This window comes from Canis lupus, chromosome 5, assembly GCF_011100685.1.
Source record: "Canis lupus familiaris isolate Mischka breed German Shepherd chromosome 5, alternate assembly UU_Cfam_GSD_1.0, whole genome shotgun sequence".
Classification (NCBI taxonomy): Eukaryota; Metazoa; Chordata; class Mammalia; order Carnivora; family Canidae; genus Canis; species Canis lupus.
In genome coordinates this window covers 21,619,556-21,643,912 of record NC_049226.1, presented here as the reverse complement: position 1 = coordinate 21,643,912, position 24,357 = coordinate 21,619,556, and the positions used below count along the sequence as shown (strand labels likewise).

Sequence of the window (24,357 nt, the reverse complement as noted above, 5' to 3'; positions counted from 1 at the left end):
GGGCTCAGGGCTCATGGTGCCCATCCTGGGCATGGAGACTGATGGGGATTCTGGTGACGCCACACCCCTGGCAGGTTCAATGGAGGATGCTGACGGCAAAGGTAAGTGGAACTGAGGGCCCATGAAAGCCCCAGGGGGATCAGGGATGTGACTTAGCCCTGGGTGAAAAAGCCCTGGAAAGCTCAGGAGGGGTACCCCCTGTCTACTTACTCATGAGCCATGGAATGGAGTCATTCTGACACCTCCACTAAGGCTGCTGAGACCCAAAATAAAGTGCTCAGAAACCACTTTATTTTTTTCCAGAACCACAGGGCCACAGGTCATTTATCCCCCACTGAGAAAATTGAATCCTTTCAAAAACCAGCAGTCCCAAACCTCACCCTCAGGATCTGTGGTCTCCAAGAAGCCCTCCAATTCAGCTCAGAACCCCTCGAAGGGCAAAAGGGGTTCTAAGGGCTCCTTCGGCTCCCTTCCCACCATGTTTACCTCTTTCCATGACCACCCCTTCCTTCTTTCCCTGTCTCTCTCCCACAGGTCTTGTCCCAATCTCAATTGGGGCTCAAGCCATAGACCCCTTGACTGGGGAACCTGGTCCTGTCATCGGTGCCCGGACAGATCCCTGTGTTGGAGTGGTGGTGCCCATTGTCCAAGTACTGGAGGCCCTACCTCGGGGAGTGAGAAACCCTGATCTGGTATGTAGGAGCAGTTTATTCAGTTTATTCTTTTTTCCATTCATCCAGCAGGTGTGTATTGAGTACCCTCTATGTTCCAGGCACTGTGTTAGGTGTTGAGATGCAAAAGAACTAGACAGGGCTCCTGTCCTCAGGAAACTGGTCAGCCATGGGTTCCAATCATGATCATGGTTTATAAGGGTGTTAAGGGAGCCCAGAGGAGGGACATCCAAATCACATGGCAGAGGACTCAAGGAAGGCTTCCCTAAAAGTTTAAGACCTGGCCTGAGTCAGAAGAAGTCAGAAGAGGCCTCAGGGGCCAGCAAAAGGTGGCAAGCATGAGACCACAACTGTTGCAGAAGGGTGAGGGAAGACCAGCGAGGAAGGCAGGAAACAAATCACGTGGTAGATTTGTTCCTGGCTGAGCCCCGGAAATGTGGCTTACCATGAAAGCCATGCAGAGCCACTGAAGGATTCTAAGTAGACATGTGATATGATCAGATATGAATATTTTTAAGACTTTTTAAATTTGGAAAATTTGGCACAATACAAAAAGAAAATAAATTACTCATAATCCTACATTTTTTAACGTATGTAAATGAAGAAGCACAAGGTCCCTCCTCCCATTCCTCTCACCCCATCTGCCATCAGCAGCCCCCTGCCCAGACACTACTCACCTCGCCCCCAGTCTCCCACCAAATGCAGCCGCTATTAAGGGGTGGGCACACCTCCTTCCAGACATTTTTATGTGTGTGTATATGTATATATAGTCAGCATTCTAGAAAGTTCCTTCTGGCAGCAGTACAGAGGAGAGATGGGAGCTGGGCCAGCCTAGAGCAGGAAGCCCCGTCAGGAGGTTATTGCAATAATTCAGCCCTTGGCAGGTCTCCAGGAAAATGGAAATGACTTAGGGTCCTCCCATACATTCTCAGCCCGGTTCATTTCAGGAACAAAGATGGATGTGTTGTAAAAGATTCTCATTAGGAGCCAAGACATTTTTAATTCTAGCCCCGACTCACAGTTTCACAGATGAGTATGAAGAGGTGATGTGGGGGAGGATGAGAACAATGTCCCACTGCCACATGCCCACCTGCCCTGGCCTCCCGGGAGGAAGGTGGGAGCAGGGTGCCAGGTGACTCCAGAGCGAGGCCAGGCGTTAGGAGGGAGACAGGGGCTGAGAGCTAGAAGAAGGAGCGTGGTCATTAGTTCTCCACCTACAACCAAGTCAGCTGCCTCACCAAGCTCAGCCGTGGACACCCGAGGCTGAGTGAGGCCCATGTGTGGAGAAGCAGCGCTAGGGACATTCAGGCACATCCCAGGCGGTGAGGAGAAGTGTATGAGTCCCCAGCATGCTGGATGTTGCAGCTGGATACCCTAGAGCAGGAGCGGAGAGCCCGGGAGCAGTACTGGTGCCACCAGGAGCAGGAAGAGGGGCGTCTAGCAGAACAGCTGGGGCACCTGAGCTGGGAGCTCCTCTCCATTCCAGGCGGAGATGCCCGGCAGCAGGTGAGGCCCAGAGGCACCTCCTCACGCATCCACCCACCCCTTTACCCAGACTCCACAGCTTTTTCCTGCAGTGTGGGGCCTTTGTCTCCCCCGCTGGCTGCAAAAATGGAACCCTTCTCAAGGCAGACTGAGCCCCAGATTGTTCTGGCTCCAAGCCCTAGACTCGGGCCACCCCTGAGGGTCTCAGGGTAGAGGAGAAGGAGGCAGGGCCCCCGTGAGGTGGTGCAGCCCAGAGCTCCGGCCTCCCTCTCTGAGGCCTTTCTTTTGTGCTTCCTGCCCTGTGCAGCTGAGGGCCGCTGAGGAGGCCCGCACAGCCCTGGAGTCCTGCTGCCTGCGGGAGTCCCAGAGGAGAGCCAGAGCCCTGAGCACGCAGAGCAGCCCAGAGTGGGGCCTGCTCTCTCAAGGTGGGACAGCAGCCCCTGGGCCCAGGGCCCAGAGCAGAAATCTCCTGAGAGTGGGGACATGTCCAACAGCTGCCCCATGGGGAGTCCCTCCTTCCCTCCCAGGCTCCCCCAGCCAGGCCCTGGCTCTGATCTCACAGCTCCAATAAACTACCCTGTCTTTTCTTCTTCTCCCTGTCCCCAGAGGTGGCTGCTGTCATGTGATTCTTTTCTCTGCCCTTTGCAGCAGACAGAGAGGAGTGGGAGCAGGAGGCACAGATGATGCTAGCCATGCAGAATGTCCTGGAGAGTCTAGGACAGACAGTGGAAAAACTCAGGCAAGCAGTGGGCTGGCTGCGGGGCCAGGAGGAGGAGATGTGGCTACAGAAGAGCAGGAGTCAGAGCCCCCGGATCTGGAACCGTTCTAGCAAGGTGAGGATCAGAGGTTGGTAAGGGACCCCTTGTGAAATGAGCACATCCTCTTGTGTAAACACGTGTGATTCTTCAGGACAATGTGATATTCAGGAATAGGGCGGCCCAAGGAGCAGTGGGTGGGCTGCAAAGGAAGCAGAAGGAGAGAAAGGAGCTTCATTTTCAACTGGGCATTTCATTTCCTGTGCTCTAGGACCACCTAGAGCATCTCACTGATGAGTTTCAGGAGGTGGTAAGGAAGAGACAGAGCTTTCTGGATCAGGCCCTTGGTCACTTGCAGTACCAACGGGAGCTGAGCCGCCTCCACCTCTTGCACACCCAGGTACCGTCCATGCACTTGGCCAAGGAGATCTGCGTGTCTGATTTAGTGGGAGCTTCAGAGAGAAGCTCCCAAAGCAGCCGCGTGGGACAGGCTGGGAACCATGCATGGAACCAAGTTCTGATTATCTTATCCTAGATTGTTGCCTCAGGCTCCCCTGAATGTTTGGAAAATTACCCTGGAGACAGATTCTATGGAATGATCACTACTTCTCTCTGGGACCCAGCTGCTGCCTGCCCGCTGTTGATCCCCTTCCTGAAGAGCCTCACTACAGTGCTGATGGGAGCTCAGGGCCATGCCCCAGGCCTGGAGGCCCAGGGGCCGGGAACAGGTGAGGCTGGTCTTTGGCCCAACAGCCCCTTCTGATGCTAATGCTGATGTTTTGATGAGTTCTAATACTACAGTTAGGGTTTCTGGCACTACAAGAGTGTGGCCATGGTAGGTTCTTTAGGAAGAACATAGAGAAACCAACATATTAGTTATATATCTCTGTGTAACTATGTGAAAATCCTGTGGCTTAAAACAACAAACATTTAGGGGTGTCTGGGTGGTTCAGTCGGTTAAGCATTGCCTTCAGCTCCGGTCATGATCCTGAGGTCCTGGGATCAAGCCCAGAGTTGGGCTCCCTGCTCAGTGGGGAGCCTACTTCTCCTTCTGCCTCCACTGCTCTCCCCACTTGTATGCTTGCACATGCGGTCTCTCTCAAGTAAATAAATAAAAGTAAAAGGTTTAAAACTACAACAAACATTTATTATTCCACAGTTTCTGTGAGTCAAGAATCAGGGTACAGCTTAGTTGGAGGCCTGTGGCTCAGGGACTCATACAGACTACATCAAGGTGTCGGGCCAGAGCTGCACTCACCTCAAGATTTCCTGGGGAATCAAAATTCTTTCCTGTGATTGTTGGCCAGAGGCATCAATTCCTTGCCACGTGGACTTCATGGGATAGCCCACAATATGGTAGCTGGCTTCCTTCAGAATAAGCGAGAAGGGGGCGGGGGGAAAGGAGGCCACAGCCTTTTTGTATCCTGATCTCATTACTGGTACCATATTCTGTTCATTAGAAATGAATTACTAGATCCAACCCACATTCAAGGGGAAGGGATAACACAAGGGTGTGGATAAACATGGTGGGATCAATATAAGAAACCATACATATTAGTTATATATTGCTGTGTAACTATGTGAAAATCCTATGGCTCAAAACAACAAACATTTAGGAGTGTCTGGGTGGTTTAGTCGGTTAAACCCCTGGGGGCCATCCTACAAGCCACCTGTCCCATCTGATACTATGTCTGGGTCCTTACTCCAACAACTATCTTCTTCCCCTCTGTTCAGATGCAGATAAAGTTGACACCATGTGGACCTCACTACTCTTTGCTACCCTGAGGAAAGTAGACATCTGGTCCCAAGCCCACAAGAAGGAAGCTGAATTGCAAGGACAGGTGCATCACCAGCTAGGTAACCTCCTGTCCTTGTAATCTCTGTCTGGACCTAGTATCATGGTACCCTGAAGGATTTTGGTGGTGTGACACCCCCCCACCCGGGGCTAGGGATGATAGAATCCTGACCTACCAATTATCCATTTCTCCCCACATCCAACTTAAGATCTCCAAGGGCCTTTTCCGTATAAGGAACAGCAAATAGGACTCAAAGTCTCACTATAATAATAACTTGACCAATTTCAAAGGGGAAATCCTAAAGACCCTCTGCTTTCCCACTAAACACTGAATCTAAACCTTGGGATTTTACCCCTTCTTGGCCATCCACATGTTACAAGGAATTAATGGAAAAGTGTGAGACACAAAGAGATAGGTAGATGAGACAAAGAATAGGAAGACCTTGACCCAAAAGGGGACTCCAGATCACTTAACTAATACTACCCCTTGACATTAGAAGTCAAAAGAGAAGGTAGCTGGCCTTGCCCTCAAGATTTAGATTTATTTCAATGCACTTACCTCCCAAATGGAAGAAGATTAAAAGGAAATAATGTATGCCTTTCAGTTGACCATGATGCAGGCCACTAGCCAGCACAATTCCATAAACATCCTTGAATTTGACCAGAGGTCAGCCAACTACGGCCCACAGGCCAACTCCAGTCAGCTCTTTTTGTCTTCATGTGGCCCACAAGCTAAGAATAGTTTTATGTTTGTAAATGATTGGGCGGGGGGGGGGAGTCAAAAGAAGAGTAACATTTTTATGGAGTGCTTTGCGGCATGTCGATGTGCTATTCTCAGTCTTTGGATGTGTTAGCTCATGTAATCTTTACAACAACCCAGGAAAGTAGATACTTTTACTCATTTTATAGGCAAGGAAACTAAAGCATCTAAATAGGTCAAGTAAGTAGTCAAAAATCATGTTGCTAACAAGGACTTCAGCTGGAATTCAACCCCAGAGCTTGTGCTCTTAACCCGCTGACCCTCATGAAAAATTATTCAGCATGATAAATGCAGCGCTGAGAGGGGGGTGCAGGCTACATATTGTGGTGAGTTGCCCAGAGGACAGATTGCTTTCTTGCAAAGAAACAAGGGAAGGTACTGCAGGATAGTGATACCCTGCATCTACCAAGATGATGGGAACACTGAATATGAACCCCAATTTTGCCTCTCGGCTAGCAAAGCCTAAGTTTTGCTGACCCCAGAACTTGACCAATCTTAGTATTAATTGGACCTCCCTTTGCAGGAAACTAAGAAGATTGTGGGCAGAAATATTGTGGGTTCTCACCACTTCAACTTCCATTGTCTCACAATGGTATTGACTGTATAATATGGAAAGCAATTTTATATGCAATGCCTTGTTTACACCTGGTCACCCAAACTCTAATTCTGTAAGATAGCAAAAGATTATTAACTTACTTTTTTATAGATAAGAGAACTGATGCTTGAAGAGGTTAAGTGTCTTTCCCAGGGTCTCCCAGAACCGGGACCAGAGCTCAGGTCTTCCAGCTGCTAGTTCAGCTTTGTTTCCTATACCGTGCTACCCAAGCTTTTTTTCATTGTCTTATCAAGAATAAAAAGATAATATGAAATATTTATTAAAGACCCAAGGCCTCCTTCTGTGAGAAAGTAAGATTATGATGTTAATCCCGCTAACATATACCAAGTACTCACTGTTTGCCAGACACAGTTCTGAACATATTACCTTTAGTATTCCAAGCAACCCCATAAAATAGAAGAAAATTGATTGCCATCTTTTCCAGATCCTCATTTTTTTTTTTTTTTTGTTCTGGTACCTCTAATCCTATTGAATGAGGTTCACTTACTTTTCCATGAAAACAGGCGGGAGCATCTGAGGCACAATGTGTGTGTGTGTGTGTGTGTGTGCGTGTGCGCACGCACACGAGCATAGGGCATGGCTGGATGGATCAATCAAAACAAATAGGTTTTTCCTAAGCTGAATTGTGTTTTTGCTTTTATTAAAAATCATTACCGGACAGAAAAGTTAGTGAAATCGTTACTGTTTTCTCTTGATCTCAAAAGCCCCAAAAAGCTCTTTGCAGGAAGACCCAAAACCTCAGATAATACAGAAGGAAGAGCTTATCACTGTACAACCCACAGACCTTTCTGCCAGGGAGTTTGTGGTTTACCAGTACGGCCTCTCCATCCTGCACCTCCTCACCCCCGAGCTTCATGTAAGTCTAATTTCTGACCTCTCCGTGGAGCGGTCATTGTGCAGCCAAGAAGGCCAGGGTGACCAGGAAGGAGTCTTTCAGGTGGTGGTTATATGTTAGGATTAAGCAGCTGGAATGGGAATTTACTAGTCTCTCTTTTTAGGGGACTGATAGAAATTATTTTACCAATCTACAGTCTAGTCTCTAAATGATAGTAAGTAGAATCCATTAAGTGCTTTATAAATGCCAGAAAATGTTCTAATAACTTGCATGAATTGACTCATTTAATCTTGACAAAACTCTATGACATAGATGCTATTAATTCTTCTCATTTTTTATTCAAGTATAATTAACATACAGTGTTATATTAGTTTCAAGTGCACAATATAATAATTCAACAATTCTATAAGTTATTCAGTGCTCATTATGATAAGTGTACTCTCAATCCCCTTTACCTGTTTCCTCCATTCCTCCTCCCCCTCTGGCAATTGCCAGTTTGTTCTCTGGATTTTTTGTTTATCTCTTTTTTTCTTTGTTTGATTTGTTTCTTAAATTCCACATATGAGTGAAATTATATGGTATTTTTCTTTCTTTGCCTGACTTATTTCACTTAACATAATACTCTCTAGGTCTTTCCATGTTGTCTCAGATGGCAAGATTTCATTCTTTTTTGTGACTAATATTCCATTATATATCTATATATATGCATACCACATCTCTTCTATCCAGTCATCTGTTGATGGACACTTGGGTTACTTCATTATCTTGGCTATTTTCAACAATGCTACAGTAAACATAAGGGTGCATATGTTTTCTCAAATTATTTTCTTTGGATAAGTATCCAGTAGTAGAATTACAGGACCTGTGATAATTCTATTTTTATTTTCTTGAGGAACCTCCATATTGCTTTCCACGATTACTCATTTGTTTGCATTCCCACCAGTGGTACACAAATATTCCTTTTTCTCCACATCCTTGTCAGCACTTGTTACTTCTTATGTTTTTTCATTTTAGCCATTCTGATAGATGTGGTTTTGATTTGTATTTCCCTGATTAGTGATGTCAAGTATCTTTTCATGTGTTTGCTGGCCATCTGGATGTCTTATTTGGAGAAACATCTATTCATGTCCTCTGTCCATTTTTAATCAGATTATTTGGGGGGTTTTTTGGTGTTGAGTTGTAATGAATTTTTTAATATATTTTGAATATTAATCTCTTATCAAATATGTCATCTGCAAATATCTTATCCCATTCAGTAGGTTGCCTTTTGTTTGCTGATGACTCCTTCACTCACTGTGCAAAAGTGCACAGTTACTCTGTATAGTCCCAATAGTTTGATTTTACTTTTATTTCCCTTGCCCTAGGAGACATACAAGAAAAATGTCTCTGTAGTCAACATCAAAAAAATTACTGCCTATGTTTTCTACTAGGAGTTTTATGGTTTCAGGTTTCACATTTAGATCTTTAGCCCATTTTGAGTTTATTTTTATGTATGGTACAAGAAAGTGGTCTAGTTTCATTCATATACATGTAGTTGTCCAGTTTTCCCAACACCATTTGTTGAAGAGACCATATTTTTTTCCATTGTATATTCTTACCTCTTTTGTCATAGATTACTTGACCATAAAAGCATTGGTTTATTTCTGGGCTCTCTATTCTGTTCCATTTATGTATGTGTCTCTTTTTGTGTCAGTACCATACTATTTTGATTATTATAGCTTTATAGTATATCTTGAAATCTGGAATTGTGGTACTTCTAGCATTGTTTTTCTTTCTCAAGATTGCTTTGGCTATTTGAAGTTTCTTATGGTCCCATTGACATTTTAGAATTATTTGTGGTCGCTCTGTGAAAAATACTATTGGTATTTTGACAAGAATTGCATTAAATTTGTAGATTGCTTTGGGTGGTATGGACATTTTAAAAATAATCGTTCTAATCCATGAGCATGGACTATCTTTCCATTTGTTTGTGTCATCTTCAATTTTCCTTCATCAGTGTTTTTTAGTTTTCAGAGTACAAGGTCTTTCACCTTGTTGGTTAAGTTTATCCTAAGTATTTTACTATTTTTGGTACAATTGTAAATGGGACTGTTTTCTTAATTTCTCTTTCTGTTACTTAATTATTAGAAATGCAACACATTTCTGTACATTAATTTTGTATTCTGTGACTTTACTGAATTCATTTATCAGTTCTAGTAGTTTTTTGGTGGTGTCTTTAGGGTTTTCCATATATAGAAACATGACACCTGTAAATAGTTTTACTTCTTCCTTACCAATTGGGATGCCTTTTACTTCTTTTGTCTGGTTGCTGTGGCTAGGATTTCCAGTGCTATGTTGAATAAAAGTGGTGAGAGAAGACATACTTGTCTAGTTCCTGATCTTACAGGAAAAGTTCCCAGTTTTAACACCATTTGATGATGTTAGCTGTGGGTTTTTCCTATATGGCCTTTATTATATTCCCTCTAGCCTACTTTGTTGAGGATTTATCATGAATGAATGTTGTACTTTGCCAAATGCTTTTTCTGCAACTATTGAGATGATCATATAGTTTTTATTCTTTCTTTTGTTAATATGATCTATCATGTTCATAGATTTGTGAATATTGAACCACAGTTGCATCCCTGGAATAAATCCCACTTGATCATGGTGAGTGATTTTTTTTAATGTATCATTGGATTCAGTTTGCGAATATTTTGTTGAGAATTTTTGCATCTATGTTCATCAGAGTATTGGCATATAGTTTTGTAGGGAGGTTTTGTAGTGTCTTTATCTGATATTGGTATCAGGATAATGCTGGCCTCATAGACTGAATTTGGAAGCTTTCCTTTCTCATCTACCTTTTGGAATAGTCTGAGAATAGATATTAACTCTTATTTAAATGTTCGGTAGAATTCACCTGTGAAGCCATCTGGTCTTGGACCTTTGTTGGGAGTTTGTTTTTGTTTTGTTTTTTTTAATTACTGATTCAATTTTATTGCTAGTAATCAGTCTGTCAAAATTTTCTATTTCTTCCTGATTCAGTTTTGGAAAGTTATATGTCTCTAGGAATCTATCCATTTCTTCTGATTGTCCAATTTGTGGGCATATATTTTTTCATAATATTCTTTTATAATCCTTTGTATTTCTGTGATATTGGTGGTTATTTCTCCTTCATTTCTGATTTTATATATTTGAGTCCACTCTCTCTGTCTCTTTCTTCTCTCTCAGTCTGGCTAAAGGTTTATCAATTTTGTTTATCTTTTCAAAGAACCAGCTCCTGGTTTCATTGCTCTGTTCTAATTGATCTTGTTTAGTCCCTATTTCATTTATTTCTATCCTAATATTTATTATTTCCTTATTTCTCCCAGCTTCGAGCTTTGTTTGCTCTTCTTTTACATGTTCCTTTAGTTATAAAGTTAGGTTGTTTACTTGAGATTCTTCTTGCTTCTTGTGGTAGGCCTGTATTTTTTTTAAAGATTATTTACTTATTTATTTATTTATTCATGATAGACACAGAGAGAGAGAGAGAGAGAGAGGCAGAGACACAGGCAGAGGAAGCAGGCTCCATGTAGGGAGCCTGACCTGGGACTCGATCCCAGGACTCCAGGATCGCGCCCTAGGCCAAAGGCAGGTGCCAAACCACCGGGCCACCCAGAGATCCCCAGGCCTGTATTATTATAATCTTCCCTCTTACAACAGCTTTTGCTGCATCCCAAAGATTTGGGACCATTGTGCTTTCATTTTTATTTGTCTCTATATATTTTTTATTTCTTCTTTGATGTGTTGGTTGACCCATTTATTGTTTAGCAACATGTTATTTAGCTTTTATGATTTAAATTCTAAAATTAAAAAATAACAAAAAACATTCTATACCATTTTATAAGTGATTAATCTACTTTTATTATGTTTCTATTTACGTATGAAATTTTTTCCTTTCCTAATTTTATTACACCTGATTACAGTGTAATAAAGAATTCTTTCCACCTTTTCTTTCCACTTAAAGAATTACCTTTAATGTTTCTCATAAGGCTGGTTTAGTGGTAATGAACTCCTTTTACGTTTGTTTTTCTGGGAAACTCTTTATCTTTCCTTCTATTCTGAATTATAGTCTTACTGGATAGAGTATTCTTCGTTGCAAGTTTTTTCCTTTCAGGGCTTTGAATATATCCCACCACTGCCTTCTGGCCAGCAAAGTTCTGCTGCAAAATCAGTTTATGGCCTTATGAGGTTTCTCTTGTATGTAATTGTTTTCTTTTCTCTCGCTGCTTTTAAAGTTCTGTTTATTACTACTTCTTGCCACTTTAATTATTATATGTCTTCGTGTGAACTTTCCTGGATTGATTTTGTTGGGGGCTCTCTGTGCCTCCTGGATCTGGGTATCTGTTTCCTTCCACAGATTAGGAAAGTTTTCAGCTGTCATTTCTTCTAAGTTTTCTGCCTCCTGTTCATTCTCTTCTCCTTCTGGGATCCATGTAGTGGGAATGTTATTACACGTGATGGTGTCACTGAGATCCTTTAACCTATTCTCATTGTTTATTATTCCTTTAAAAAAAATTCTTGTTCAGCTTGGTTGCTTTCATTACTCTGTCTTCCAGCTCACTGACTATTCTTTTGTATCCTCTAATCTGCTGTTAATTCCCTCCAGTGTATTTTTAATTTCAGCTATTGAGTTCTTCATCTCTGATTAGTTCTTTTTTATACTTTCTATCTCTTTGTTGAAGATCTCACTGAGATCCACTCCTCCTTTCTCAAGTCCAGTAAGTATCTTTATGGACTTTGAATTCTCTATCAGACATGTTGCTTTTCTTCATTTCATTGAGCTCTTTGCTGTGATTTTGTCCTATTCTTTCATTTGGGACATATTCCTCTGTCTCCTCATCTTGTCTAAATCTGTGTTTCTTTCTATGTATTAGGAAGGTCAGCTAAGTCTCCTGCTCTGGAGAGTAGTGGGTGGGTATTAATTAATGCAATCCCTATCAAAATATCACCAGCATTTTTCACAAAGCTAGAACATCTAATCCTAAAATTTTTATGGGCCACAAAAGTCCCCAAATAGCCAGAGAAATCCTGAAAAAGAAAAGCAAAGCTAGAGGCATCATAATTCCAAACTACAAGTTAAATTACAAAGCTGTAGTGATCAAAATAAGTTGGTACTGGCACAAAAATAGGTGCATAGATCAATGGAACAGAAGGGAAATCCCAGAAATAAACCCACAACCATGTGGTCAATTAATCTTTGACAGAGCAGGAAAGAATGTCCAGTGGAAAAAGGACAGCTTCTTCAACAAATGATGTTCAGAAAGCCAGACAACAGCAATGCAAAAGAATGAAACTGAACCACTTCCTTACACCATTCACAAATATAAATTCAAAATGGATGAAATATCCAAATATGAGGTGGGAAACCATCAAAATCCTTGAGGAGAACACAGGCAGCAACCTCTTTGACATCAGCCATACTAACTGAGGCAAGGGAAACAAAAGCAAAAATAAACTATTGGGACTTCATCAAAATAAAAATCTTCTGCACAGTGAAGGAAACAATCAACAAAACTAAAACACAAACTATGGAATAGAAGATATTTGCAAATGACATATCTGATAAAGGATTAGTATCAAAAATATATAAAGAACTTATAAAATTCAACACCCAACAACCAAATAATCCAATTAAATAACAGGCTGAAGACATGAACAGTCATTTCTCCAAAGATGACATCCAGATGGCCAACAGACACATGAAAAATGCTCAACATCACTCATCATAAGGGAAATGCAAATCAAAACCACAATGAGATATCATCTCACACCTGTGAGAATGGCTAAAATTAACAACACAAACAACAGGTGTTGGTGAAGATTTGGAGAAAGGGGAACCCTCATGCTCTGTTGGTGTGAATATAAACTGGTGCAGCCATTCTAGAAAACAGTATGGAGGTTCCTCAATAAGTTAAAGATAGAACTACCTAGGATCTAGCAATTGCACTACTAGGTATTTACCCAAAGGATACCAGAATACTAACTTAAAGAGATACATGCATGCCAATGTTTATACAGCACTACCTACAATAGCCAAATAATGGAAAGAGCCCAAATGTCCATTGACTAATGAATTGATAAAGAAGATGTGGTGTACACACACACACACACACACACACACAATAGGATATTACTCAGCCATTAAAAAGGTTGAAATCTTGCCATTAGCAGTGATGTGAATGGAGCTAGAGAGTATTATGCTAAGCAAATTAAGTTAGAGAAAAATAAATACCATATGATTTCACTTATATGTGGAATTGGGCAAGCCAAATTGGCAGCCCAAACAAATTGGGCAGCCTGGGTGGCTCAGCATTTCAGTGCCACCTTCAGCCCTGGGCATGATGCTGGAGACCTTGGATCGAGTCCCACGTCAGGCTTCCTGCATTGAGCCTGCTTCTCCCTCTGCCTGTGTCTCTGCCTCTTTCTCTCTCTGTGTCTCTCATGAATAAATAAATAAAATCTTTTTTTTTTTTTAAGAAACAAAACAAATGAATATAGGGGAAAAAAGAAAGGCAAATCAAGAAACAGACTCTTAACAATGGAGAACAAACTGATGGTTACTGGAGGGGAGGTGGCTGGAGGATGGTGAAATAGGTGATGAGCATTAAGGAAGAGGGCATTTGTGATGAGTACCGGGTGTTTATGTAAGTGATGAATTACTAAATTCTACACCTAAAACTAATACTATACTGTATGTTAACTAACTGAAATTTAAATAAACACTTGGGGAAAAAGGAAGAAAAGAAATTATATCTTACGGAAATATTACTGGGGAAAAAAAGAAAAAGAAAGTAGCAGCCATATGAAGAAGAGTTCCAGTAATGCCCTACAGTACAATGTCCACTGTTCACCAGACCAGGTGCTTCAAGGATGTCTCCTGTGTGTATTGTGTACCCTATATTGTGGCTGAGACATGTTTGCCTTCACTCCAGGCAGCTGTAATGGCCCACTTTTTGTGGGCAGGGTTTGGTCCCTGAGCTGTTAAGAGGCCAGTCTAGGACCGCCTTGGGCAGTTATTTTCCCTGTGTTGTCTCCTGAGAGGCTTTCTTTTGTTGGTGGGGCCTATACCGAGACCAGATGTTTGTCCCCAGTCCCTCTCTTAGGGTTGCAGTGACCTGAACTATGGGCCTGTCTCCTTATACTACCCCTTGTGAGGTTTTTGTTGGTAGGCGGGATCAGCAGTCAGATCAGATGTCTGCTCCAGCCCTTTGCTGGGGCTGCAATCAAACAGATATGTATGGTTAACTCCCCCTCAGGGGTTTGGTTCCTGACCATTTCTCCAGCCCTCCTACCCTTTCCAATGTGACCTCCTCTCTATGATTAACTGTGAAGAATCTGTCCTGCCAGTCTTTGGGTCATTTGGGGGGTTAGTTACTTATGTGGCTATGTATATCAATGGGACGAGATGAGCTTAGGATCCTTTTCCTACTCTGCCATCTTCCCAGGCTCATATATCTATTTTCTTCTCATTTTAAAAGCGATATTGGGGATGCCTGGGCTGCTCAGCAGTTGAGCATTGCCTTCCACTCAGGGCATGATCCTGTGATCCCAGGATCTGAGTCCTGAGTCCTGCATCAGGCTCCCCACAGGGAGCCAACTTCTCCCTCTGCGTCTGTCTCTGCCTCTCTCTCTGTGTCTCTCATGAATAAATAAATAAAATCTTTAAAAAAAAAAAAGTTTCCCTCAAATCACTCCTTTAAAAAAATAAAAATAAATAAAAGCAAGATGGAGTTAACTTACCCAAAATTCCACGACCAAAAGGGTAGAGCGAGGCGAGGACCCAGGCATCGTGCTCGAGAGCCCCCTTGCCTGACTGCCACATTCTATTTAGAAAAGCAATAAATTACTTCTTGTAATTAGCATAAATCTCAACCACATAAATCCTCTTTCCACTTCCCTATAGTGTGTGCTGAATCTCCATATCCTGTTACAATTTAAACTGATGTTCCAATGCATTTACTTGCCATTAATTTGGTTGGTGCTATGTAGCTGAGCCACATGAGAATTTTTTTTAGCAAGACGATGGGTTTTGGTTTTGGTTTTATTTGTTTCTTATTCTTTTCAGGCTCCTGAAATCACCCTGCAGATTGCTTCTTGTCTTCCTGCCATGGAAGCCTCAGACAATGCCTTCCAAGGCTCCTTCTTCTATCAGGTGCTGCAAATTCAGCCCCAGATGAGAGTTTATAAAATTCTAGGATCCAAAGAGATAGAAGCAAAAAGAACAAATGTTATAAAACATCTTTGTCTCTCAAGTCCTGACATACTTTATCTCCCTTGGTAATAAGTCATTTAGTAAGGAATAATAAATGTCACCATGTAAAAGCTTTCTCTAATTAGTGAAATGAATATGTCCCTGCTTGTGCCCAGAGAATCATAATGGCTTTGTGCCCATTAATGAATCTCTGTCATCAAAGTCGATGGTTCCAGACTGGTGTTTCCCATAAGAATCATGGTTCCAGCTTCGGCAAATCCTGTAGTCAGCATCTTTCTACAGAAAGGGATTGGCATTGTTCCTGTTCCTCCAGTCCCTCAAATGTGTAGGACTGACAGTGCCTTGGTGGTAGCCTGAAGCCAGTGTATACAGACCTTAAATGCTGTCAGCAGTTCATTGGTAAACAGTGATTTGAGATGGGCACTGCCAACCAATGCTAGAGGACTAAGAAATGGTTCACACTTGACTAGTTGGTTGTTAGGGGTTAATAAGACCAAGAATTACTCGTACATTGTACCCTCCTCCAGGTTTTCTTTCACTTAATCATCAAAGCAATCTATTAAGTAGATTTAAATTCATTAAGTCTATTAATTTCATCCCATTTTAATGTTGGGAAAGCTAACTCAGGACACATTGAGTACTGTGTGTCAGGCACTTGGCCATGCGCCTTACACACATTATATCATTTATAGCTTATAACAACCCAACCCTAGAGGGTGGGTGCTCTTGCACCCATTTTACGAATTAGGAGATGGAGGCCTATTGAAGCCAACTGACTTTCCCAAGATCACAGTATTAGCAAGAGCTTAAACTCAAGTTCAGGTGTATTTAAACACCAAACTCATTTTTTAGTCACCATTCTATGCTGCCACCCAGAGCTCATTCCAGGGACAGATCTCAGAGTCTGTGACTCCAAATCCTTAATGCTTTTCCATACCAACCTATTGCCTGAACAAGGGAGTTATTTCAAATCAATTAGACAAGATAGGATGGGGACACCTGAGTGGTTCAGTGGTTCAGTATCTGCCTTCGGCTCAGGGCATGATCCCGGGGTCTGAGAGGGTGTTCCACATTGCACTCCTTGCGGGAGCCTGTTTCTCCCTCTGCTTATGTCTCTGCCTCTCTTTCTGTGTGTCTGTCATGAATAAAGGCGTGAAAGATAAAGTCAGAGAGCCTTATAAGGCACCAATTCTCAAACTGTGGTTCATGGACCTCGTGGGTCAACCACCTGGGGAGCGTGATAGGAAGTTTTACCAGGGTTTTCCCTAAAACAAGGATAAAATCACTCCCTTGTGATTCTTATCCACAGATAGAGTTTGAGAACCACTGCTGAAGGAAACAGTGATTGGAGGACATTAATTTAAAAAACAGAGATGCCGGAGAAACCTCACTCTGAATTTCTAATAGTTTATTTTCTGTACCATGGGGTTAACAAAAAATGGGGAACGTGATTTATTCAGGGAGCTGAACTGAAGTGATAGTTTTCCCCTCTACCTCTGAATCTTTCCTTCAGTAAATTTCCATTAACCCCAGGGAGACTCTGACTTTATGATTCCAAAAGTTATTTTAGACCATATAAAGTGAGGAAAAGAAAGAGGTAGTGGAAACATTCCCTGAGGTTGACATTTCTGTGTTTGGGTATCTCCTTTACTCAGAGAGCTGAAAACACACTGTTTGTTGGGAGAGAGTCTTTGGCATCTGTGGGAAGTTTCATTCTGCTGCTGATCCACTGCCTGGCCCACGTGGCCACCAAGGACTTCCACCAGGACTCAAACCCTGCCTTTCTGAGGTCATTTTACAAGGTACTTATAAAATGCACAGGGCCTTTTGCTTCTCCCCCAGAATAATAAATTCTTTAAGCTGTGCAACATTTCAAAGCTACTTAGGTCCCATTGTTGGCCTCTGGTTCCTACTACCTGGCCAGGAAGAAGTTTTCCTGATCAAATTTCCCGTGGCAGCATATAACAAAATGCATGCAGCACTCTGTAGGAATTCAGAGAGAAGTGGTCTTCTTACGAGAATGGCCTCATGGCTTTCTGTGGTTACTTCCTTGACGCTACATGAGCCTCACCAGAATGGTGAGTGACAGTCCTCACCCATGGTCAGGGCAAGTGAAGATGATCAGCATCAAGCCCCATTTTTCTTTGAGGTACTATTTTGAAGTTGTACTAGCAGTTGTGTAGGATGGAACTGACGCGGCCCCCTTGCCTTTTCCTTGACCAGGCCTTGCAGGCTTATATCAGGGAAGCATTTGCTACCACACTGCGAATGTCAGCAATTTCCTGGGATGGTAAGCTTGACCAAAGCATAAGCGCTGCTTTGCTGGGAGAGCAGCCCATCTCTGAAGGAGGAAGGGATCTTCTCTCTAAACTCCTTGAGAGGAAGTGTGAGTCTCACTTGGAACCAGAGTCATCAGAAGAGGTAACTAACTTTAACTGGTACGGCACATGTCAGTTCAAAATTGACTTCTTCCTAGAGTAAATGTCTGGGTCTGCCATATTCAGATATTTCTGGCCTCCCCAGGTGACCCACTGCCTTGACACTCAGCCTGCTTCTCAAACCACCTCTGATGAGATATTTTTTTAATCCTGTATTCTACAAGGCAGACCGAGTGTATTGGTTCTTTGAGTTACAAGGATTGCAAACGTGGTTCCGTGGTTTGTTAACTCGTGACCTGCTAACATATTATCAATTTACAGAATTCCATCTATAAAACTCACGGTGACTCAGTGACTAAATTTAGATGCCAAGTTGGTAGCCTATTTACTGAGCTGCAGTGTGCTGTTTTCTGTGCAGGTCTGACAATGATATTCTTAATATTATGCTATTTAACGCACTTTTTAAAAAATATTTTTATTTATTTATTCATGAGAGACACAGAGAGAGGCAGAGACACCAGCAGAGGGAAAAGCAGGCTCCCTACGGGGGAGCCCCATGCGGGACTTGATCCCATGACCTCAGGGTCATGACCTGACCCGAAGGCATGCTGAGCCACTGAGCCACCCAGGTGCCCCCGATTTAAAGCACTTTTACAAGAATACTATCATCCAGCTTTTTAACTATTAAAAATATCTGTGATCTTAAAATTGTCATCCTCCATTAAAGAGCAAGTCATTCTTGAGTTATAAACAAGAGCATCTTTTCTCTAAACATTTATATAAAACTATAAATTTCAAAGCACTTTTATGTATATATTGTCTCATTTGATCCAGCCAGCAATCCTGCAGTAGAGAGCATACTTTTTTTTTTTTTTTGGTAGCATACATATTTTTAGTCACATTTTGTATTTAAAAAAAGAATAAGCTATTGCCCCCAAATTATGAAGCTATTTGTAGTGGCAGATCTGAGATCAGATTCTAGATCTCCTAACTCCTCAGTGTATTTCCATAAACACCTGTCTCTGATCAGATCTCCATTAGTTACCAAGTCAGAGATTTATTGTGTGGTCATTGGGGGTGAACATCCAGACACCAGATTCAGTCACACTTCAGCCCTCACAGACCCCAGAAAATGCTCAGGTCTCTCTCCTGATCCGACAGCAGCATCGGACATATCTGCTCACTTTCTCCTCCTCAGTACAGTCTGTATTTGGGCCCCAGGATACCAGAGTCCTCTGGCTTTCCCCCACCTGTGTGGCTGTTCCTTCTCAGTCTCCCTTGCTGATCCTGCTTTTTCTCCCTGGCCTCTTCATGTTGGAGGGCCAGGGTCCAGTCTTGTCTTCTTCTCTTCTCTGTCTATATTCGCTCCCCTTGGGGATTTCATCCCATCTTCTAGCTAAAACCCTATCTGTTGGTCAAGGACTCTCAAATTTTATCTCCAGCCCCACCCAACTCTCTAACTGAACTCATGTACTCAACTGCTTAACTAGCCACCTCCACCTGCAGGTCTAAGAAGCATCTCAAACTCAACATACCCACACCCATCTTCTGTCCAAACCTCTTCTATGTGAAACCTTCCCTATCTCAGTTAATGGCAACTATATTCTTCTGGTTTCTCAAGCCAAAGTTTTCCTTGAAACCTCTCTGTTGCAAACACCTCATAACCAATCCATCAGGAAATACTGTTGCTCTACTTTCAGAGTATATCCATAATGTGACCACGTCTCATTGCCTACAGTGCTACCAGCCTGGTGTGAGCGCATGTCATCTCACCTGGGTTACTGTAATACTTACTAACTGGCCCCCCTATTCCAACCTCACCTCTCCTCAGTCTATTCTTCCTTCCTGGTCTATTCTAGGCGCATTGGTCAGAGTGATCCTTTTCAAGTGAAAATGGATCTGTTCAAAATCCTGCTGGGGCTCCTCATTTCACTTAGAGTCAAAGCTAAGGAAGTCAAGTCCCCTTGTCTCCCTCACCTGCCACTCTTCCCCTTGGTCACTCATCTCCAACCATGCTTTCCTCTTTGCTGTTCTTCAGACACACCAAGTGTGCACTCCCCTCTGCCTGCAATGGCAGGGGTTCTCAACCAGGAGTCATTTTACCCCCCACAGGACATTTTCCATGGTCCTGCTCCAAGTAAGGGGCTATTACTGTCAACTAGTGATAGAAGCCAGGGATGCCACTAAACAGCCCACATGCATAGGACAAAAATCTTAGCCACCCCAGAATGTCAGTAGTGCTGAGGTTGAGAAACCTGGTCTAAGGAGTTAGAGCATGTCTAACTCCCCTACCTCCTCCATGTTCCTGTTCTAGTGCCACCTCCTCCCTGAGGCCTGCTTCCACTAGCCCATCTCCATTTGCAACCCTCTACTCTCCTGCGTTTCAGCTTTTCCTTACCCTGCTCTGCTTTTCTCTCCTGTATCACTTCCTAATGTACTACACAATTTTCCTACTTAGGCTTATTTATTACTTCTCTTCCATGAGGGCAGAGATGTTTGTCTGTTTTGTTTCCTGATATAGCCCCCCTGCCAGGCTCATAAGTAGGCTTTCAAGTGTATTTACCATATAAACGAATGGGTTTGTATGGACCCTTGATGCCATATACTGAAATATTCCAGTCTACCAGAGGTAAACACAAGGCAGGTCATGGCAGATATTATTACGTACTTGCCATGTGCCAGCTGCTCTGCTGAGAGTTTTATGTGCATCATCTTGTTTAATCTTCCCCATGCCCTTATAAGGTAGTTACTACTTTTATTCCTAACTTACAGATGAGAAAACCAAGGCTTACAAGTGTTAAAAACTTGCCCAAGACAGAGGTAGTTGTGGAGTTTGGATGCTAGTCCTCTATCAGCCACCATCTATGCAGAGGTCTCACTTTTATTTTAAAGGCAGAATTGTATGTACTATGCTCTGGTCCAGTCTGGCTAAGAAGATTCAGGAATACTTAAAAGAAATGGGAGCAAAGGTATTAACTCTATCCTCCACGCTCTCCACAGTATATTAAGAGAAACATGGATCTTCTCCTCTTCACCAATATGGAACATTTTCTAAAAACCCTCCTCACTGCAGAACAACAGATCCCAAGAAAACCAAGAGATAAGCATGAGGACCAAGAGAAGGTGAGATGCCCTTACAATCTATACGGCATTAAGATTTTACTTTGCTCTGCACCTTGAAACATTTTATTGTGTGTTTGTAGCCACATTTGTAATTGAACATGTCAGCAGAACAAAGGACTGGAAATTAATGGTGGTAAGAAAAGCACATCATCAGTCACTGTATTTAAGAGTTCTCCCAGTACAGGAGACGGTAGATCTTAGATCTCAGAGTTACCTTCGGGGTAGGTAAAGCATTAACCCCAGAAAGCAGGAACTGAGACTCAGACTTGCTCCCATTCACCCAGCTGGAAGAGGGCAAGAAGAAGTAACTAGAACTGGGTCCCCTTGCCTTCTCATCCAGGGTTTCTTTTGTTATGGTACCTGCTGCTATTGTATAAAAGGTTGTTCGTTTTTTATCATTAGCATGTAAAATGTTATATCTTTAGCAGTGCCTGGCTGGTTCAGTTGGTAAAGCATGTGACTCTTGATCTCAGGGTTAGGATTTAAGCCTCACTTTGAGCATGGAGCCTATTTAAAAAAAAAAAAAAAAAAAAAAGTATCTTTAAAAACCAACAAATATTTTGGTTCCAAATGACCAACACTAATATTTTGTAAGGTATATGGGTAAATTAGCAAAGAGAAAAACCCCAAATACCTTCATTTTTCTCTTGCAGAGTGGTGACCTTACATGTCAAGATCAAGATCAAAAACTAGCAACCTGGAGAAATAACAACATTGACTTCAGCCCTGGACCCCAGTCCACTTTATGAAAAGTTATCATCCATGTGAAAATCACCTTTAAAACTTCATTAAAATATAACACATCTTTTAAAAGTGCACATATCATAAAATGCACTCCTCATGAGTTGTCCAAAGTGAACATTTCCATGTAACCAACATCAAGAAAGACAACCTCACCAGCTTCCCAGAAGCCCCTTATGTCCCCTCCATCCAGGCATCTATCCCCCAAGAATAACTACTATCTTGACTTCAGACATCATAAACTGTTTTTGTTCGTGAATTTCACATACATAGAAATCATAAATTATGTATTACTTGTTTATTTATTTTGCTCAGAATCATGTTTGTGAGGTGCATCCATATTGTTGCATGTGGTTATAGTTTGTGGATTCCCTTTGCTATAAAACATTCCGTTGTATGGATATATCAACATTTATTCTTTCCACCACTAATGTGCCTGTGGGTATTTTCCAGTTTGGGGTTACTACAAATAGCCTTATGCACCTTTCTGTGGCTGTACCAAATCAGGTATTTCTTAGAACTGGAAATCTTGGGTCCTAAGAGGTAAATATTTCCCACTTTAACAGATACTACCAACCAGAATTCCCAAGTGATTGTCTGAGTATATACAAGTGGGTAAGTGTTCTGGTGGCTCTCCATTTTTATCATAACTTAGTATGTTCCATCTTTTTTATTTTATGCACTCTTCTGGGTACATGGTTTTAACTTGCACTCTCCTAATGGCCCTTGAAGGTACCCAGCCTTCCTATGTGTATACACCATATGAATGCCTTCTCTTGAGAAGTGCCAGTCAAGTATTTTGCTCATTTTTCATTGGCTTCTCTATATAATTGATTTGTAGGAATTCTTTTTTCTGCAACTATTTTTCCTCATTCTGTGGATTGTCTTTTTATGAAAAGAACAACATATAATGTTTCTTTTTCTGCTTTATTTTTAGGTCTAGGAAGAAAATGGTGATTTCATTTCAGTCTGCATGTTTAAAAGATGTTAAATTTGGAAATACGATATCTAATAAAGTTGATAAGAGAATTTTGTAGTACCTATAATATTGATGTATAAATCACATAAATGTATACTATATTCTTGGGGGTGGATATATAACGTAACAGGGGTTAATATTTGGTACAGAGGATAACATGATTTAAGGTGACTAAAAAATCATTAGACCACATATTTTATTAAAATATTCATTATTTAGAGATACTGACAACCTCTTTCTAGAAATGTAAATTTGTATATATTGTCATTTATCAGGCTGATTAACTTTTTTTTTTTTTAAAGATTTTATTTATTTATTCATGATAGTCACACAGAGAGAGAGAGGCAGAGACACAGGCAGAGGGAGAAGCAGGCTCCATGCAGGGAGCCAGACATGGGACTCGATCCAGGGTCTCCAGGATCACGCCCCGGGCCAAAGGCAGGCACCAAACCGCTGCGCCACCCAGGGATCCCTCAGGCTGATTAACTTATCTGAAATTGTCTGTTACTGAGTTACACAAAGTAGATATATTTGCACAATATTTGGTGATCTAGAATGAGAATTTAGAGATCTGGCAACAAGATACAAGCCATGTGGCCTACACAGAATTCACTGCAGAAGTTCTGGTTGGAACACCTCAGAGAGATGAGGTGACTTTCAGTCATCTGAAACAAGTTTGAGTGTTTGATCAGAAGAGACACACCTATCCTATGAATTCAGTGGAAGCCAAAATATTATTATTATTATTATTATTTTTTATGATAGGCACACAGTGAGAGAGAAAGAGAGAGGCAGAGACACAGGCAGAGGGAGAAGCAGGCTCCAAGCACCGGGAGCCCGACATGGGACTCGATCCCGGATATCCAGGACCGCGCCCTGGGCCAAAGGCAGGCGCCAAACCGCTGCACCACCCAGGGATCCCCAAAATATTATTTTCAAATACAAACTTCAAATCAAAAGCCAACTCAAAAGACAAATCCAATGCCAGCAATTCAAGCTACTTCTCACATGGATAATTCTCTTCATTATACTCCAAGATGAGTAGCAGAAGGGATTCTTTTTACATAACAATTGTTTTTGAGTCTTTCAAGCAAAGCAACAAAGACAGGCTAGTCAAGAGAACTTGACAAACATTATGTGTGTGGATGATGAATGATAACTAATTAGCAAATTCAGCATCCACCTCATATTCAAAAGTTTTGGCACTATACATCTTTTGTTGTAATGATGAAATGTCCATACATGCCTGAGGATTTCACTCTAAATCCATCCAAAATACTAATTTTCAATTACTTTAGGGAAAATAAATTACAACTAAAAACATTAGACAACTGTGAGACAAAAAGATTGATGATTCAGGCTTAACAAAGAGTTTTAAATCCAGCCATGAGGAGATCTCAGTTATAATTCACTACACCACCATCTTACACAAACACTGCATCCTCATTTCTTTGCTGCTAGAGGTTGGTCACTCAGTCATCTTAAATAATGACTCAGTTTTACAAACAAACAAACAAAAAGACTCAGTTTAAAACACCAGCCATCAGACAAAGTAAGTACCAAATTTGTCAACCTTAAAACTGTTTCACTAGTTACTAGCTCGATTAAAATTCTCTGCTGCCTTCCTAGCACAGATGCTAATAAAATGCAGTCCCCCTAAGGATGGACTGTGATACACCTGTTCTCCAGTCTCTTCATAAACAAAACACATCCCCCAAATCAGAGTAACTTCATAAGATTAAAGACTTCACCAGTACTTTGAGAAGAAAGTAATACTTAGCTATGATAAAAACTGAATATGTCTCCTCAAGAACTTTAGCTATCCACATAAATTATGAGATGCATTTCCCAAAAAAGCAGAGGGAAGATTAACTAAGCCATATACACAAGACTGTTTAGAGTCATTAGGCCAAGAGTCCAGGGCCTCAGAGAGTGGCAAAGAAAAAATCATGCAGAACTTAAAGATCTTTCTTCTGTATTCCTCATTCT

At 41.8% G+C, this 24,357-nt stretch overlaps 2 protein-coding genes and 1 long non-coding RNA gene across 3 annotated transcripts in view; 1 reads left to right on the top strand and 2 right to left on the bottom strand.

Moving 5' to 3' along the window:
- Positions 1-1,299: 1,299 nt before the first annotated feature.
- LOC119871819 lies at positions 1,300-14,758 on the bottom strand. Its single transcript, XR_005359292.1, has 4 exons — positions 14,676-14,758; positions 6,163-6,306; positions 4,170-4,279; positions 1,300-3,113 (listed from the first exon to the last, which is right to left on the bottom strand). It is a non-coding gene; the product is annotated as an uncharacterized LOC119871819 (long non-coding RNA).
- Positions 2,804-22,293, top strand: LOC102153632. Its single transcript, XM_038536220.1, has 10 exons — positions 2,804-2,989; positions 3,183-3,311; positions 3,447-3,639; positions 4,646-4,768; positions 6,787-6,938; positions 15,001-15,087; positions 16,803-16,949; positions 17,371-17,568; positions 20,526-20,648; positions 21,302-22,293. The coding sequence occupies exons 1-10, from the start codon at positions 2,837-2,839 to the stop codon at positions 21,395-21,397; spliced, it is 1,401 nt and encodes a 466-aa protein (XP_038392148.1). The 5' UTR covers positions 2,804-2,836; the 3' UTR covers positions 21,398-22,293.
- BTG4 (BTG anti-proliferation factor 4) overlaps positions 14,989-24,357 on the bottom strand; it is a 33,879-nt gene continuing 24,510 nt past the window's right edge. The window contains exon 6 of the mRNA XM_038536223.1: positions 14,989-15,126. Within this exon, the coding sequence (XP_038392151.1) occupies positions 15,117-15,126 (10 nt within the window). The 3' untranslated portion in view covers positions 14,989-15,116. The remainder of the gene's footprint in view (positions 15,127-24,357) is intronic.